The sequence below is a fragment of the Aedes aegypti genome, chromosome 2, assembly GCF_002204515.2.
Source record: "Aedes aegypti strain LVP_AGWG chromosome 2, AaegL5.0 Primary Assembly, whole genome shotgun sequence".
NCBI classification, from domain to species: domain Eukaryota; kingdom Metazoa; phylum Arthropoda; class Insecta; order Diptera; family Culicidae; genus Aedes; species Aedes aegypti.
This window is the reverse complement of record NC_035108.1, coordinates 199,267,509-199,286,048: the sequence shown is the minus strand read 5'-3', so window position 1 is coordinate 199,286,048 and position 18,540 is coordinate 199,267,509. Positions and strand designations below refer to the sequence as shown.

General features: G+C 36.9%; 1 protein-coding gene across 1 annotated transcript; it reads left to right on the top strand.

Annotated features, from left to right (window-relative positions):
- Positions 1 to 3,819: 3,819 nt before the first annotated feature.
- LOC5578062 (phenoloxidase 2) lies at positions 3,820 to 14,644 on the top strand. The gene is made up of 6 exons (XM_021843689.1): positions 3,820 to 4,347; positions 4,407 to 4,862; positions 13,333 to 13,841; positions 13,899 to 14,017; positions 14,083 to 14,326; positions 14,385 to 14,644. Exons 1-6 carry the CDS (start codon positions 3,820 to 3,822, stop codon positions 14,584 to 14,586), a joined length of 2,058 nt encoding a protein of 685 aa, XP_021699381.1. The 3' UTR covers positions 14,587 to 14,644.
- The last annotated feature ends 3,896 nt before the right edge of the window (positions 14,645 to 18,540 follow it).

Here is an 18,540-nt window from a genome sequence, read left to right as displayed (position 1 = left end):
CATAAAGAACTTCTTCTGCTTCGTCGTGGTATCCGGGGAAATGTAGAGGCAAATCTGCGATTCCAGAGCTCGGCCGTCATGGTCCTGTAGGATGCGAGTGGCCTAACTGATCAGTTTGTTTGAGGATACCATCCATTTCAAACAAACAAACGATCCTTTTCCAAAGCATTCGACGTAAAAGAGTTACAACCAGAGAAATTTCATCTAGAGAAAGAAAACTATAGAGGATGAATGTCGCTGGTGTTCCCTTTGTTCTCGCTCAGAAAAATATTTGCTACATAACTGTCAAACTGCATACATTTTCCTACTCCCTACGAAGCTGTTGCTGATTAGTTTAGCTCTTTGGTTAACAAGTTGATACTCTGATCGCTCTACCATGCATTTACATGTAGGTAGCGACGACGACAACGGCAATATTCAAAGTAAGTAAAGTTTTTAAGGATACTTAAAATATATCACCGAGCCCGATTTCATCTTATAAACTCGTACCAATTAGCTCATACGGTAGAAATAATTAAATTTCTGTTAGATATCAGGGATTTACTTACGAAATTGCCTACATTAAGGCGTTTTCATTGCAATTCTTGAAATTAACTATCCATTACTTCTTTAAATATTGCATTATTGGGAATTTAGCAAGCATATTAGGATTCAGGGAGCTCATATTCATTATGTAGAGTCGTTTTAAAAAATAACAATAATCACATTAACAAGTGATTAATTTCACCCCGAAATGGGATTCCCCGATTTTTTCTTTAAGGGATGATATTTAGGTAGCACTCAAACACATTTGTCAGAAAATTTTGGCACATGAACCAAACAGGCTGACCGTCGTACTTGGTTTCCTGCATTCAGTTGTTTGGTATTTTCTACATTATTGAAAAACAACAATCAAGAAAAACCGTGAAAAAAGATCAATTTCACCCGAAATTACGGCACATGTAAACTTCAAAACGTCAAAACCTTATAACAGCAATAAAAATGTGCTCTTATATGGAAAATAAGACATGCCTCGATATTTACCCATTTATCAATAGTTTAGTCATGAAAATCAATAGTTTTCATCATTGGAGTCGATTCGTAGAAAGATTTCCAATCGATTGATGCAAAAATCTCGAAAATCTGTCCCTGCTTTAGTATGTTATTAACAGTCAAAATCTAACCACTTTTCGTGACGCGAGCGATTTTCGTTCTTCGAAATTGTACCCCAGTATGTTGCCGTAAGACGTTATCCAACGTCAAAAAATCTGATGAGATGGCAGGCAAAAACCGTTGAGGATAAGGCTGAAGTGAAACGTCGCTAGAAGGAAATTCAAGAACGTCTTTTGGCAGAATTTAAAATCCGCGTTGATATGCCAAAAGAAGGATCGAGTGGAAACACGACAACCGGTGCTGTGTGCCGCAAAATGTTAGCAAAACCAGATGCATTAGCAAAGGCATTGGATATGAATGAGAACTTGGTGAGGAATCTGTCTGCGATATTGATTATTATAAATAGTAAATATCAAATCGATATCCAGGAGTTCGACAAATTTTGTGAAGAAAAGTACAACTTGTACATTCGCTATTATAATTGGTATCCTATGTCAGCAACACTGCACAAGATTTTGGTGCATTCCTCCTCGATTATGAAAACGTTTTTATAGGGTAATGGATTCATCAAATCCTTTAATCATCAGCAAGAAGAGAAAAAACTCTACAACACGTGAATTAGCAGAAGTATTAAATGCGTTAGGATTTTGATTCCCTGTTATCGGGGGAATAAGTGTATAAGATGTATGACAAGGACAATATGGAATAATGCTTGAGCAATATCATGAACCTACAGAAAATTGTCTGAGTGACTCTGAAGTATAAATTGTGAATTTGCCTTATTTTTAAGCGTTATTATTGAAATAAATAGATCTTGGGGCCCAGATAGCCGTGGCGGTAAACGCGCAGCTATTCAGCATGACCATGCTGAGGGTTGTGGGTTCAAATTCCGCTGGTCGAGGATCTTTTCGGGTTGGAAATTTTCTCGATTTCCAGGGCATAGAGTATCATCGTACCTGCCACACGATATACACATGCAAAAATGGTCAATCGGCAAAGAAAGCTCACTAATCTAAGAAGCAGGCTTTGTCCCAGTTGGGACGTAACGCCAAAAGGAAGAAAAAGATCTGAAAACCCAATTTTTTTTTGATTTTTTTTGTTTATTTCATACTTTGTTGAAATTATTATTATTATTATCTCTTTATTATCGAGACTTTCAGCCTGCGGCTGGTTCGTCTCCATACTTTGTTGAAATAAATTTCATTATGGAATTGGTCGGATATTCAGAAGTTTTTTTTAGAAACAATCGAATAGTGAAATTGATATGAAGAAATTTAACTGATTATTTACAATAATTAATAAAATAATCATTTTTTCTTAATACTCATTACTTAAACAAATCATTCTCAAAAATGTCTATATCACTTCAAACATAACTTGCATAGATAAATTTGAGTTTTTGTTGCATATGAGCTGTTTTTTGTTTATAATGGAAGTGTTTGGAATTTTGTCGTGAAATTTTAATTTCTGGCCCATAGTGCCCAGTGGGGACGTTAATGCCAGGAAGAAGAAGAAGAATTCAGGCGTGGGATGCTCCCACTGGTGTTTATCAAGAAAATCGTGAACATCAACGCCGCGTATTATAAGACCGAGGTTCTGGAGAAGGTTGTGGCCCAGGCATTTCGGGACCTCTACGGGCAGAATCATTTCGACTTTCAACAGGACGGTGCACCGGCCCACACGGCGAATATTGTCCAAGCGTGGAGACGAGATAATTTGACTGATTTTCTCGATAAGACTTTGTGGCCTCCCAGCTTCCCGGACCTTAATCCCCTGGATTTTTATGTATGATCGTACATGCCGGCCAAGCAGAGCGAACATCAAGTGAACACTATGGACCAATTTAAGAAGCTCATTTCCAAGATCTGGGACGAGATGCCAATGGATCAGGTGCATGCCACCTGCAATTATTTTTTTTTCGTAAGGCACACAGGGGGTGTGTTCCTAGCTAATATTCCTCAAAGATTCTCAATAAATATTGCTTCAATAGAAATTGACTAAGAAAATAATATCTTGTATTTTTCTTAACACACTTTTAAAGTGTAATCGAACTTATTGAATACCCTGCAATTACAGTTTGTGCTCATAGCATGACAGTCTCTATTATTCTACATTTTTGGCACATTGGCATGGATTATGTAATGCGAAATCATCAAAAAACTGAAGAAAGTTTGAGAGTTTTGCTTTTGTTGTTGTTGCAAATTGAATTTTACCAGTAACGTGATGTCTCAAAATCATGCAGCGAATGTCATGGCAGAGGTTTGTAGGATTTTTAGTCATAAATTGAATAGTAAGTGCTCATAGTACAATAATTGTGAAATTTCAATCACATTTGAAAGGTGAAAACAATTCTAATGCAAAATATACAAGACTTTCTGCTTATTTTTGGCATTCTTTTCACTGAACGCAATAATGGAGATCAATATATCAATATCTTAAATTTGTAAATCAAAATAGATGCATGCGCATATTAGTAAAATAGATACATTAGAACATCAACATAAATCTAATCAACTTATATGTTCTGCTGTTGAAATTTGGCAGCGCAATTTTTGACCACATCCTAGTGTGGTCATCTATTTCTAATCTCTTTTCGAATGTAGGTTACTTCCAAAACGCTGCTGCCAAATTCGAGCATCTAATGTTTGCTCTAGTTTGGTGCCTTTAAAAACCCACCGAATGCGACGATGCATCAGTCAGTTCAACAGCTAGCACCGCAAAGCAACAATGATTTCTAATCAAGTCAAATTCTCAGGACATTTCTACAATCCTCACGTGCCAATTTTTGTGCCGAAGGAAAATGGCCGCGTTTTCTACGAAGTTCCGGAACGTTTCCTTTCGGACCGATACAGGCCTCTCGGGTCAAACTTGATGAATCGATTTGGAACCAACGCCGGCGTTCGAATTCCAGTCAGAGACATTGACCCACCCAACATCGAATTCGCCAACGTCGTCTCTCGCCGGGGGGATTTTTCTCTGTTCAACAGATCGCACCGCGAAGCAGCCAATCAGTTGATTCAGCTTTTTATGCAACAACCGGATGCGGATACATTAAATGCGATTAGTGCTTATGTGCGTGATCGTTTGAATGCTCCTCTCTTCCAGTATGCTTTGTCTGTTGCATTGCATCACCGCACAGATACAGCGGATGTTACGGTTCCTTCGATTCTCCATACTTTTCCGGATCGTTTCATTGACCCTGCAACGTTCCCACGCATGCGCGAAGAAGGACGGATTGTTAGCCAAGGAGATCGGGTAATAGATTCTTGATAATACAAACCCTGCATAATGGAATTAATGTCATTAATTTATAGATGGCAATCGACATTCCGATGAATTTTACAGCATTAGACAGAGAACCAGAACAACGGCTCGCCTATTTCCGCGAAGATATTGGAGTGAATTTGCACCACTGGCATTGGCACTTGGTATATCCGGGCGTTGGTCCTCGGGAAATTGTTAATAAGGATCGCCGAGGTGAGCTCTTTTACTACTTCCACGGACAAATGGTTGCTCGTTACCACGTGGAAAGGTTTTGCAATGGATTGGGTCCGCTGGCGCCATTGGATAATTTGAGGGAACCGATCCGAGAACCGTACTATCCGAAAATTTTAAGAAGTGCTAATAATAGAACTCACCCTGCGAGATATCCCGGAATGGTACTCATGGATGTCAATCGCAGCGCCGATCAAATTAATATTACTGTAGCGGAAATGGAGCAACAGCTGAGCCGGATTATCCGGTCCATTGATGATGGATTTGTCATGAGTGTAAGTAAAAATAACGACACGAGAAATGTTCATTAAGTCGAAGCAGGCCGTCATTGAATTTTGCATACGTCGTTGATAATTGCTGCTAATTCATCTCATGTAAGCGCACCTAGTGATACTTTTTCGACTCAATATGAACTTTAAGGCTGAGTAGCCCGTCATTTGTTTTGGCATTAATGATTACTTTTCAGCTTGCACTTCAAAGTGATAAAACTCAGTCTTAATAGTTTATATTGACTTGAAAAGGTAACACTGTACGCGCTAATATGCATAAAGTATGCTGATATTTTTTCAGCTGTGTCATTGCGAAATCAATCGATTTTCTTTGATTCGAAATCGTGAGATGAATTAGCAACAGTTATCAACGACGCATACAAATATCAATGACAGCCTTAAGGCAAAGTAGGCCGTAATTGAATTTTGTACGTGTCGTTGATGATTGTTGCTAATTCATCTCACAATTTCGAATCAAAGAAAATCAGTTGGTTTTGCTCTGACACACACTCTTAAAAATAATGAGAATTACGGGTGACGTAAACCTGTTTGCACTTAAATATGTTGTTACTTAATCTCAAAAACGACTGAAACTTATGCTTATTTTGACGTATTATAATATTTCAATGTTTGGTAACCAAATTTTACATAGTTTTTTGAAATGAACGTCATCTTCGTAAAACCAGGTGTTTCGAGCTAGGAAACTTCAAAACATAGCTAATTTTTGTGTTTATTGAAACTTAATTTTACATGAAAATGAATTTGCCAGACGATGTCCTGCAAACCATCAAGTCTGTTTTCAAACATGGCCGGTTCACGACGTCGGGAGTGATTTAGTTTTTCAATGTTCTGAAAAGTTTTTATTTGTGTTAAATTTTGAATACAATTTTACAAACGATGACGATCTTGTATTACTTGAAGCAGTGCGTGATTATTATGCGAGTACGGTAGTGATGTAAACGGCCGGGAAAATCCGGATGGGGAAGATTATATGATGTTTCGTTCTTCGTGGTTTTCGTTTGTGCTGCCCACGATTCCTGTTAAAGATGTTGATAGTGAATAGTTCAATAACTGATAGCTGATCTAGTAAATGGTATGACACGCATAAATGCTAATAATCAAAGTGTTCGATAATCTCATCGACTAATAATCAAGAGGAATTTGTGATATTGAAATGGAAATTGAAAGTTTAGTGCAGCAAAGTTTCTGATCTATATGATCGATGATTTCACTGCGTTACCGTGCGAGTTCCCATAAAAGGATCTAATTACTGCAGAGCGAATATACAGTACGATAAGTGCGGGAGAAATCCTTATAATAGAGATAAGAGGGTGAGTGTTCCTATTCTTCGTTTATTCGCCTAGAGAAAAACAAAATCGTAAATACAAAACCCACGGCATGGCGTGAAATCTGTAGCGATTTGCTTTTATGTCATGATGTAAAAGTAAGTCATTATAGATTTCACGCCATGCCGTTTTTTTGTTTTGTTGGTATCATGAAATTTTAAGAACGGACGTAAATTTATGTCATATGATTCGCTTCTTTTATGTGCATCTATGAAGACTTAAATTTACATGATTTTTTCAAAGAGTGCAGCTGAAAAAGTATCAGCATACTTTATGCATGTTGGCGCGTACAGTGATACTTTTTCAAGTCAAAATAAACTATCAAGACTGAGTTTTATCACTTTGAATTGCAAACTGAAAAGTCATCATTGGTGCCAAAACGAATGACGGGCTACTTAACCTTAAGGAATGGGTTTTATTGATTTGAAATTGCGAGCTTCAATGGCTGTCAAAACGAATGATGGGCTACTTAGCCTTAACCTCCATCTACCAAATATACTTTTCTACACAGGCAAAAAAGCACAGAAATGTGCATGACTGATTCTATATAAATTATTACTATTATTGCTACCGGAAAACCATTAACCGGAACGGACCTTTCAACAGAATGTATCATTTACCAATAATGTTCGATTTTAAGTAAGCTTAAAATTTAAGAGCTGTTAGGTACATTCCATCCCTCTTTTGTAGAAATTTTAAATTTAAGAGCTGAAAGGTACATCACGGGAACGTTTAGTAGGTATCCAGTAGAAAAGCCATGTATTGCCGTTGTCTCTGTTTAGTAGCGTCGTAGGTACCTGCTTGCAAATTTCCAGACTCTCCGAAATGTTTCTTCTCCTTGGAAACTGGATGTGGCGGAGAGTCTGGAAATTTGCAAACAGGTACATACACAGCTAAAATATTTTTAAATTTTAGTTTATTTTCATGCACATATTTGGAGCGTCAAAATAAACTCAAATATCAATGATAAATCCCTTATTTTTCAATCAAATTCACTTTAAATTTACACGACCATGTAGCATTGCACTACATTGGAATTCAAATATTTTTATCTGTGTACGCACGGGCCTATCGATCGCACGGGCCTTTCGAGCTTGGTTCGATTCCCGGTCGCCGTTTATTGTTTTCAAATTTTGGTTTCATAAGGCAAATTTATGAATTTCAACCCGATTCCTTGTGGCGAATTTTCATAAAGGGTTCTTATGTATTTCGATAGTACATTTGCTTGAGTGTACTAATCGTTCTCGTGATGTACCTTTCAGCTCTTAAATTTAAAGTTTCAACAAAAGATTGATGGAATGTACCTAACAGCTCTTAAATTTTAATCTTATAGAAAATGTGTAGGGAATTACGTTTAAACCTATTTTAAATATATAATGTGTGCATACGATGATTTTCTTCAAGTCGAGTCTCGCGGTATCGAAATCGAAATACGCGGTGCTGGGTCAGATCTCTTGAAAAGTGCAAAATGAGTCGATAACGCTAACCAGTTCAGTTATATGAAAATAATATCTCTAAAAACTCCAGCAAACAGCTACATATGCCTACGCCAAGGCTCGTATTTAATTCCCTCACATTTTATATTTTGTTCAGTCTGTTGTTAAAAAATCTCGCTTTTCGGTCACTACAGCAGCGTGGTGCTTCTGACGGTGGCGAACCGCGCGACGACTGGAAGGTTAAACACGCTTAGATAACTGGTAGATAATACTCTGATCTGTAAATTCGGGTTAAAATTAAGGTGAATTCTGAGCATTCAGTAAAAATCGCAATAGGTAAACAAAACCATAAAAAATAACAAAAAAATATACATATCAGGACCACAAATGTAAAAAAAAATGCAGTGAAATAAGTATAATTCGAATTTCCGGTTGCAGTTTTTTTTCGCAAAACTTAGTGAAAATGTGAAATTTCGGTGACTTTTTTACACGATCAGGCAAATTTTGCCAAATAAAAATAATATATGCATTTTAGACTATTTGAAATTTTTTTGGCTTGATTATATATGGGTCGAACTTTTGCCCCGCTATGGGCCGAAAATGATTTCTAAGCATTTATACAAAAACTAATACACCTCAAAGCATCAGATGGATCTAGAAACGCCCTTACGTCAAAAACTCGAATAATATTTTATCTTTATTTTATTCCATGCAATGAAAGTTCGACGAAGTTTAATTTTCATATCAGAAAACAACAAATAGCCATAAAGTTTCCAAATATCAATTGATTTTTATAATATTTAGGGTGAAAGTCTCTTACTTGAAGCATTCAAACCACCATGACATTTTGAATTGAACTCTTGTACCACTCGAACTTTTGCCCCGTTTTACTCTACAGGGCATAGCACCATAATTTCGGCCTATCTTACAAGAAAGCAGTGACAATTTGCTAATTATTAACTCGTTAGTAAATTGAAACTGAGAGATTCAGATAACAATCGTACTTACTATTTATTATATATAGAATAATCTCATGTCATAATATCTCTATTCCAAATCGTATCGGATTTGGATGTGTAAAATAAAATTCATGTTTCACTTTTTTCGATCCTCGGGGGGGGAGGGGGGGTCCAAGTCTGGGCCTGTATGTCGTAGTACCAGTGGATTGTTTAGCACCGACATTTCCATCTGTATTGCTTACACCTTTGAAAAGTATGGATATTTCTATGCATTTCTATGCATGGAATGTCTGTGGTGGAAACGAAACCTTCAGCATCCTTGACAGGAAATGTTTTTTGGTAACGAACTGATCACATTAACCTCAGTGTTCAATTTGCCCCCGGATTACGGTACCGAGATATCGAAGACCGCTAACGAAATTTGGTAATCGCTTACGAAGATATCAGCTGTTGAGTTCATGGCAAATCCGTTTGCTGAGTTCGGTTTTAGAATTCAGGTGTGTACGTTTTTCTAGGAATTCAAAGATTTTCTAAGGGATATTTGTGATTTTATATGATTCTACCGTTTATCCATGCATTTTTAAAACATATCCGTTGGAATTTTTCGAAAAACTCTCAAAGAATTTTTCCAGAGTTAAAAAAAGGGCTTAAATGATATAAAATAACAAAATAAAACATCAAAAACCAAAATACACGAACACGCGAAAAAATGCATTAAACGTGTTTAGATCGATTTAAGCTATGTCTAAAGAAGAAAATGATATTTGAATCGAAGATTAAAAATGGGGTATTAGAGGGTTAAGATTTTGTACATGCAATTAATCAAAAATCACCCCGTATCCCTATCGGGACGAACCAGGGTCCTAAAATGTTTAATGAAATCTTGTTCTATTTAATAACATGGATGAGCTTGCTACTGCAACCACATTAGCATTTTTCCGCTCAAATAACGGCTATATCATATTCAAACTTTAATTTAAAAATTGGGTCCGTAAATAAACCTTGGCACTTTTGATCATGTCACAAACACCACAGGGGTTTTAGTTTTGACTCTGGGGTTGTTCCTATCTGACATTTTGCAAGAAACACGAAAAACCAAATATACTCAAAATTTGAGTTTAAGCCAAGGGGTGTGACAAAATCTAAAAGAACATAAAATGGTTTTTGGACTTAAACAAACAAACAACATTAAAAAATTGGGTAAACATGTGTTTTTGACCTAAACTTAAGCGTTTGGCACAGGGCTTTACTGCCCATAACTGCATATCAGTCACATTCGACATTTTTGACAATTTCGAGTTAATAACGGGGAGAGTCATCAAATTATAAATACTTTCGATCGACTTACTAAAATCTGTGGTTTTGTACTAGAAAATTCTAAAAAAATACCAAGTTGTTTTGTCACATTGGTAATTGTAATCGCATAACAGTCACATTGAGATTATGCATAAGCCCCGTAATGTACTAGCAAAGAAATTTCTATCAGAATTATTTTCTGACTATTCTCCCAGTATACGATATGAGCTGTACACATTTTTAGCCTCAAATAAGCAATTTTGAGTTCCTGGTAATTTTTAGAAATTTTAGTTTCTTCCCATACTGCCATAAAATGCACACTTGGTGCTCCATTTACTCAATGCCTACTTTTGTCGAATGTTACAAATATGCAGTTATGGGCAGTTTAGGACCCTATTGTTCACAATTTGGCACCCATGACATTGGTTGATTCTTTTAGCCAATAAGTCATTGTTTTACTGAACTTTTTTGATTTCGATTACTGAATTATCATTGATACTTGTAGTTAAGCACAACAAACACCGTAAGAATTTGAACAACTTTTATCTATCGCTACTTTTCATCTATTCGTTTTTTCCTAGGTATGCACAGATACGAATCGAAAGTGAAAGAGCCATTCTGAAATGGCGAAGACCAAATGTGAATTGATTCAAACAGCAAAGATTTCTGGAGGTACGCTCAATGGTATGGGTGTCCTAGTGTAGATGTAGTTATGAACCATAGGGGAAAACGATATGCACTCAGTCTCGAAAAATACCCAGAACCGGGTGTTTTTTTCAAATTGGGTAATATTTCCATATGCATTTTGATGAGTCTGGAAAGCGTGTGCAAGTTTCTTTGAGGAAAACAAAAACAAATTATGTATTTTGGACAGGCTAAGGATATGTCTGCAAACGGCAATTGATTAACTGCATTAGATAATAATATTTTATTACCTAATGTTACTTATATGCTTAATGTCCCATTGTAATTTGAATTTCTGGGGAGCAAAAGCCTACAAACTGTGGTATTAGCTACCATTTTTTGGCAGCCTGTCTGTTATACATTTCGGAAACCAAATATACATTTTGGACACCCTCATGTGAATATAATTTGAACAAGGGCGTTATCTCAAAATTCATGCAATGGTTTCTTAAAAAGACGACAATATCATCAAATTTTAAGAGTTTACATGTGACTTATGCATTTTTTTCGCTTATCGGATGTGTATATTAGTGATAATCAATAATTTCATTGAATGCAAGCAAATATCAATAGATCCACGAAAAACGCCTGCAAGTATGCATGTATACGACATTTCAGTGTGTTTCATCAAACATTTGACTAGCCATTTGGCTAAATTATATCAACTGAACAAAGCCATAATCTATTTTGGACATCACCTGATTTATGCCTTATACACTCATGTTAAGATTTTAGATGAACTTAGGTTAAATTTTAGACATATTTTATCATGTTGCCACGTTTAAACTTTTTATGAATGAAAATTCTGAGCGCTCTTATTGCATTTAATGTATGTTCTTGAAATGCACATCCTCTTGCATTCGTATGTTTTACAGATGTTCTGTTGATACAATTTACAATTTTGATATTTATGAAGCCAATTTATAATTGTCATGAAAATGGTCATTATTTATAAGAAGCATAGTGTATTAATTATGCAATACATGATTTCCCGTACATATATTTCTCACCATCTCATAGGAAATGAGCATAGAACGACTAGCCTGTCCAAATTATAAGCATGTCCAAGTTATATACGTTACCCTACTACGAGCGTATGCTAGTCTACGTGTGTTCAAATTTCACTGACCTATATTGAACAGACCTAAGCTAAACGTCAAATCGGCATGTTCCTACCAGAAAGCGAGCCTGTTTGCGGCAGCCATTAGCGCTCGTAAAAAGCTGGATACGTCCATATTTGAAATAGAATGGAAATCACATTTAATCCTTTAAATCTCCTATAGCAAAGTTTAAGAAGAAGTAAAATTTTTGGGGAAAGTTAAAAAATTACGTCAATTATTTAGGAAAATGGGGGGGTACCAAAGGGTGACAGTGCATGCACTAGGAGCTTGGGAAAAAGCGTGATAGTGGGCATAATAATGGTTTAGATAGACATATTTGCTTTGAAATATGGATTTTCGGTTCACTTCGTTGATCGCACTATTTTCTTGCTCGGAAGTGGTTTCTTATAATAATTCTCGATTACTTTTTCAGATCGACGTAAGTAACTTTCATACAGTTTTTAGAAAATTAATTAAGAAGAATCACAACCTGTCTTCTAAAACTGTTTTAAAGTGAATCACCTTTTTAACATTTTTTCGCCGTGTACATCGCTTAAAGTTTGCATACAATCAGCTCGCGTTCGAAAACTAGGTATTTTCTATTGTTTTCCACATTCTGTTTTTGCACGGGGGATGCGTACCGTGCATTTCTCGACGTTTCATGTGAAAATAAGGTTTTGCCGGTAAAAATGTATGGAAACTTTTTTTGCACGGCTGGTTAAAAAAAATCCGTGCAGAAACAGAATCGGGTGTAAACGACTCTGATAACGTCTTTATAGTGGAAGTCGAATAACGCGTATCTGTCAAAGGACTCTAGTGGAATTGAATGGTATAGTTCTGAATTCAGTGTTCAGTTATTTATAGGTATCCCACTAAACAATCCAAAGGCTCATTTAACATAGCAAAACCATGACGGTTTCATTGAGATTAGAAATTAGTTTTCATTTTATTCACACACGTATGTTTACCCATTTTGAATTATCGCGATAAACGTTATCGTCACCCAATGCTTTAAATCTTAGAGATTATCAGTTTTTTCTGATTTTTTGGGTCACTCTATCCCACGAAAAAGCATCCTAATGATGAAATAAAAAATACGGGTCCATTTTTTTTAAAGCCATGACTGGAAAAAAATAAAAAAAAACTTTTTTTCGAACACTGACCGCCTTGGGGAAGTTGACCCTAAAAAGTTCATGGATTGATAGAATAGCCAAACTAAATAAAGTTTTGTTCTACGAGATGATGAGTTTATAAGGTGAATTTTGAAATAATCACTCATATATGGTCCGTCCCAAAAGAGATAAACGTTGTGGGTGCATTCATCGGCACTATAACTAATATAAGTTGCACCACGGTGAACAGAAGTTCGTTTGGAGCAACATTTTTATTTTTGTTATTTTTAATTATTTATCAATGCTAACTAAACAATCAATGCGTGTGAAATGATCAATCATGTTTAAATCGAAAGTAAAGAATTAAAATAAACATATTAACCTTCAGTTTAAATATAAATTTAAATTGAAGGTTTATTATAAAATCTAAAATTTTGCAAAATATCTTCTCTTACATGAGAAAACAAGCCCGATCGAAGAACATCGATACAAGATGGGCTTGCGGCTCTCGCGAACTGGCTCTTAAGTTTTTATTCTTTACAGTCAAACGGCGAGCGCATATCGCTAGACAATCCGGGAGGTATCGACGTGCTTGGCAATATTCTGGAAAGCTCAATTTTAAGCCCTAACACCGATTTCTACGGAGACGTACACAACAATGGTCACATAATGATCTCCTACATTCACGACCCAGACGGTACTTACTTGGAGAGCTTCGGAGTGATGGGAGATGTATCAACAGCTATGCGGGATCCCATATTCTATCGCTGGCACTTGTTCATCGATCAAATCTGTCGACGACACAAGAATCGTTTTTCGCCTTACTCGTATCCAGAGTTGTCATACCAAGGCATCACTCTACTCAAGTTTGAAACAAGACTACAACGCAGAGGCTCTCCTCCCAATTTGTGGCTGACATTTTGGCAACGATCACAAGTAGATCTAGGCACTGGGCTTGATTTTGGACCCGAAGGCAATCTGTTTGCCACGTTTACCCATCTTCAGCATGCACCGTTCCTCTATCAACTGCAGGTCATCAACAGTGACAACAGGTATATTTGGGTATAACGGGGAAAGAAACACATGGTTAAGACCCAAATATTTTTTAGAAACCGTCGAGGTACAGTTCGTATCTATCTAGCCCCAAGATATGATGAAAAAGGAGCTCGTTTAACATTCGAGCAGCAACGCCTCCATACTATTGAACTGGATAGCTTTAGAGTGAGACGTATGGATCATTCATCCCTTTACTTTACATTTCAAGATACGCTACACTCTCATACCCATTTGCAGTGAATCCTGGTGTGAACAACATAATGCGCAGATCTGAGCAATCCAACGTCACCATTCCGTATGAGAGAACCTTCCGCAACATATCGCAATCCAACGAATCCGGCAATGAACAGTTCCGTTTCTGCAATTGTGGCTGGCCCTCGCATATGCTCATTCCGAAGGGAAATGCTGAAGGAGTAACATACGATCTTTTCGCGATGATTTCCAACTTCAGTGGCGATGCCGTCGATGTTGATTATGATGAGTAAGAGTTTTGCAGTAAGGTTATCAAATCAGTTTCCTTAAAAAAATGTCGTTTTCAGGAACCAAAACTGCGACGATTCATACTCTTTCTGTGGCCTGCGTAACCGCCGTTATCCGGATGCTCGCAACATGGGATATCCATTTGACCGCCGTGTTCCGCCTGGTGTTAATAGCTTTGCCGACTTTGTGGCACCGTATCAGAACATGACCGTGACGACGGTGAATATTAGATTTACTAACACTGTTGTGGCTAGAACTTGAACGTGTTTACGAAGAACCTTATCAAGACTATTTCTGAATAATATACATAAATGATTGATATTTATTAAAATTATGCTGATCATTTTATTCCATATTGTTCTTCACTTGTGCAATTTCATCAAATATTTTTACAGCACTCTTCTGAGAGTTCATCCTAATTTGATGACAATGAGGAATCCATCAAGTTCAACATCGTAGCGCTGCATTAGGTTTGTAGGTAAGGATCAATGGTGCAAATGTTTAGAGATAATCATACCATCTATCAGAGCTGCGGAAACACACACGAGCAGGGAACAGCTTTCATCATTATGGGCGGCATGCTAAAGCGCGTGATGGCAGATCAATGAAAGAATGTGCAGGTTGAGTATCAAGGGCCGATTCTTCAACATTAGCTTAATCAACGTGCACAGCCCAAACTCCAGAAGCACTGATGATGGAAAATATTCATTTTACGCGCAGCTTGAACGTGAATACGATCGCTGCCACGACATCAAGATCATCATAGGAGATCTAAACGCTCAGGTTGGCCAGGAGGAGGAGTTCAGATCGACTATTGGAAAGTTAAGCGCCCTACCGGCTGACGAACGAAAACGGCTTACGACTAATTTATTTCGCTGCCTCCAAGAATATGGCCATTCGTAGCCAGTGTTGTGAAAAACTCAATTTCTCATAACTCATGCTAAAGATTTTTCATGCGTGAGTTGTCAATCACGCAACTCAGCAGTCAAAAAATCATGGATGAATTGGCTTATTTTTTGACTCATTGTCTCGTATTTCCACAGTTTATTCACACACAGCAATATATTTTTGTTAGTCTGGTAATTATAGTCTGGTTATTATAGTAATCCTTTCTAATGTAAACAACAATATTCGGCTTTCATGAATATTTGACGGGTTTTGCGACTGAATCATTTTATACGATTTAAGTTGTTTCAGTGATTTTGCATCAAAATCAAAAGCGTGAGATTTGCGAAGCAGATTGAGATTCGAGTGTGAGTCTATCAGCACTGTTCGTAGCACCTACTTCCAGCACAGTCTCTCATACCGATACATCCGAGGATCACCACAGCAGACAGAAGCACAAATCGACCACGTTCTAATTGATGGACGGCATTTTTCCGACATTATCGACATCAGGACCTATCGCATGGCATTTGGCCAACGAAATTTGGCCGGACATCCGCAATAATTACAACATTAGAGATTTTTTTCGATTTGAGATTTTTCGATTTCCTTCTGAGATAATATCAAATTGAAATTCCTCCGAATTTCCCTTAAATTAATCATGAATGTATCTAACAAATCCTTTCATATAAAATTCCATATAAGGGGTCATGCACAAATTACGTCACGCTCTAAGGGGGGTGTCAAGCCAAGCGTGACAAGCCTTACAAAATTTTCGAAGGATCCATACAAAAAACGTGACAAAGGGGGGGGGGGAGGTGGTCGAAATAGTCGAAATTTAGCGTGACATAATTTGTGTACCATCCCTAATTTCTCAACAATTCTTAGAGTTACTTAGAGTTACACGCTGCTTCGACTTAACGATCGACACCAGTCATACCACTTTATGATACAAGTTTCTACAGTCACCCCACAGTTATGGATCAACTAAGGGTCAATTTTCAGAACAAAGTATGATTAAAAATCATGGTGACGTTGTACAAATCAAAATTACCTTTCTGACACTGCAGAATATAGTTGTTTTTGAGAATACACATCAAAGTACGTGGTTAATTACCAAAAAGTGTCGATTTCAATAGAAATTCCAAACTATGTCCACCCCACAGATGTGGATCAGTGGGAGAGAAGGATCCCTATTATGGATCAAATCGACTCATATTATGGATCAGAACACTATAAAAGCAATTTATCTGCGAGGTAAACGAATGGTGTGTTAGTGAAAGCATACGTTTTGGCGTTTCTTTCGGAATCGTCTTATCTTTGATTCATAACTGTGGTAAGGGTTTCAATACCCCACAGTTATGAATCAACGCTTCTGGAAATACGGTTGATATTTTATTTCCTACAGACGAAAGAAATATACTCAAGCATATTATGATTGATTGTGATGCTGTACAGATTTATGGTTCACGTAGGTAAAATGTGTTTTGCGAAATTACACCTCTATTTGATGAAATATTCCCGTTTTAATCCACCTTTGATCCATATCTGTGTGCTATCCATAACTGTGGGGTGACTGTACCCGCCCTCCTGTGTGACTCACTTCGCCAGGCACTTATTTTCGCTATGGAAAACTTTCGTACTTCCTCACTAAAAGATTTCATTCCAATCACACGCCGTTAAAGTTCTAAATATAATTCACGGAATTTTATGAAATTTTATCAACGATCTCGTAAAATTGAGAATGTAAACAAAGTTCAATGTGTGCGCGATGGTCGACGTAAAAATACGGTTCCTTTGATTGTGTTGTTTTCGCTGCACTGTCAAAAGGAATTGTGTTTATAAGTTTGGGCTGAATTTTGATGACGAACAATGAATTTTAAAGGAAAATAGCATATTCCATCATGCTGAAGATATGGAGGGAGATGCCCGTAGATCTATATATTCTATAACATTTTATTATAGCGTCGATATGTTGTGTTTTGACCATTCACTATATCACAGTGAGCCGTAAGTTGTGAGATGAATCTGGAAACTGATTGCGACAGAAATGAAAACGATACGGCGAATTGAGAATACAGCAAGATGCTTTATTTCCAAAAAGAGATCAAGATTTATCAAAATCTAATTGTACAATGCTAAAGCCGTTTTGAGAAAGAAATGTTTGGCATTGGTTTGTATCAGCATCATTCACTGCAATACTGAGAAAATTGCAGTTCTCACTGATCAATGCTTAATACGATGGATACTAGCACATCAGCCTACCGTGGTCGTGGTGAGACTGGCAAAAAATACGTATGTCGTGATTGATTTTTGAGCCATTTTCGTAATTTTTAATGAAATGAATTTTGTCGCGTCACCAAATAATAAAACCAAACCAAATAATAAATTTTGTTTTATTTTTGTTAGAAGCACATTGAGTTGATGGAGAAAATTATAACATATTTAAAACAAATTCAGTTTCAACAACAAAGTCTGTTTAAAATTTGTTTCAATTTACCAACATAATTTTAGCACAATTTGTTATAAAAAATGAGATCAATTGCTAATAACAAGATTTATTATAATACTTTCAATTTTGTTTAGTGTAGAGGAAATTATGTTATATTTTTTGTTATTTTAACTACTAACCAGCCAGTTCAGTACTTTGGACGACTTCCCCACAACAGTTTTTTTTTAATATAAGAATATGATCATGGTTGGGCCCATATTGCCGTAGCGGTAAACGCGCAGCTATTCAGCAAGACCAAGCTGGTGGTCGTGGGTTCGAATCCCACCGGTCGAGGATCTTTACGGGTTGGAAATTTTCTCGACTTCCTAGGGCATAGAGTATCTTCGTACCTGCCATAAGATATACGCATGCAAAAATGGTCGTTGGCATAGTAAGCTCTCAGTTAATAACTGTGGAAGTGCTCATAAGAACACTAAGCTGAGTAGCAGGCTCTGTCCCAGTGGGGACGTAACGCCAGAAAGAAGAAGAAGACGTTCATGGTTTGCCAATGCTGAACAAATATTTGAAGTTCGTTTGTTTTTCATTGAACGGAAAACGAATTAAAATTTGCCCATTCATACCCTTTCGACGGGGTGACATTGGGCCAAACAAACTAAACCCGATATTCACAATAATAACAAATTGAGAAAATCGTCTGCTGCTCAAATTTCCTACAGCTGTCCAAAACAGGTCACATGATGGACATGATTGTGAGATTAGTATAGTATTCATCCACCTAAGAGGTATTTTTTTATAACACCCTAAAAGTGATTTTAAAAGTGATTATTTTCGAGCTTTTTCAAAGATTTACTAAAATTAATTATAAGCTCCCCAGACCT

What these genes read in the sequence shown, in the direction of transcription:
- LOC5578062 (XM_021843689.1), top strand. Translation starts at nt 3,820, where the DNA reads ATGATTTCTAATCAAGTCAAATTCTCAGGACATTTCTACAATCCTCAC. An exon ending in ATGATGGATTTGTCATGAGT is followed by an intron (nt 4,863 to 13,332) that starts GTAAGTAAAAAT and finishes TATTCTTTACAG; the next exon opens with TCAAACGGCGAGCGCATATC. An exon ending in GTCATCAACAGTGACAACAG is followed by an intron (nt 13,842 to 13,898) that starts GTATATTTGGGT and finishes AATATTTTTTAG; the next exon opens with AAACCGTCGAGGTACAGTTC.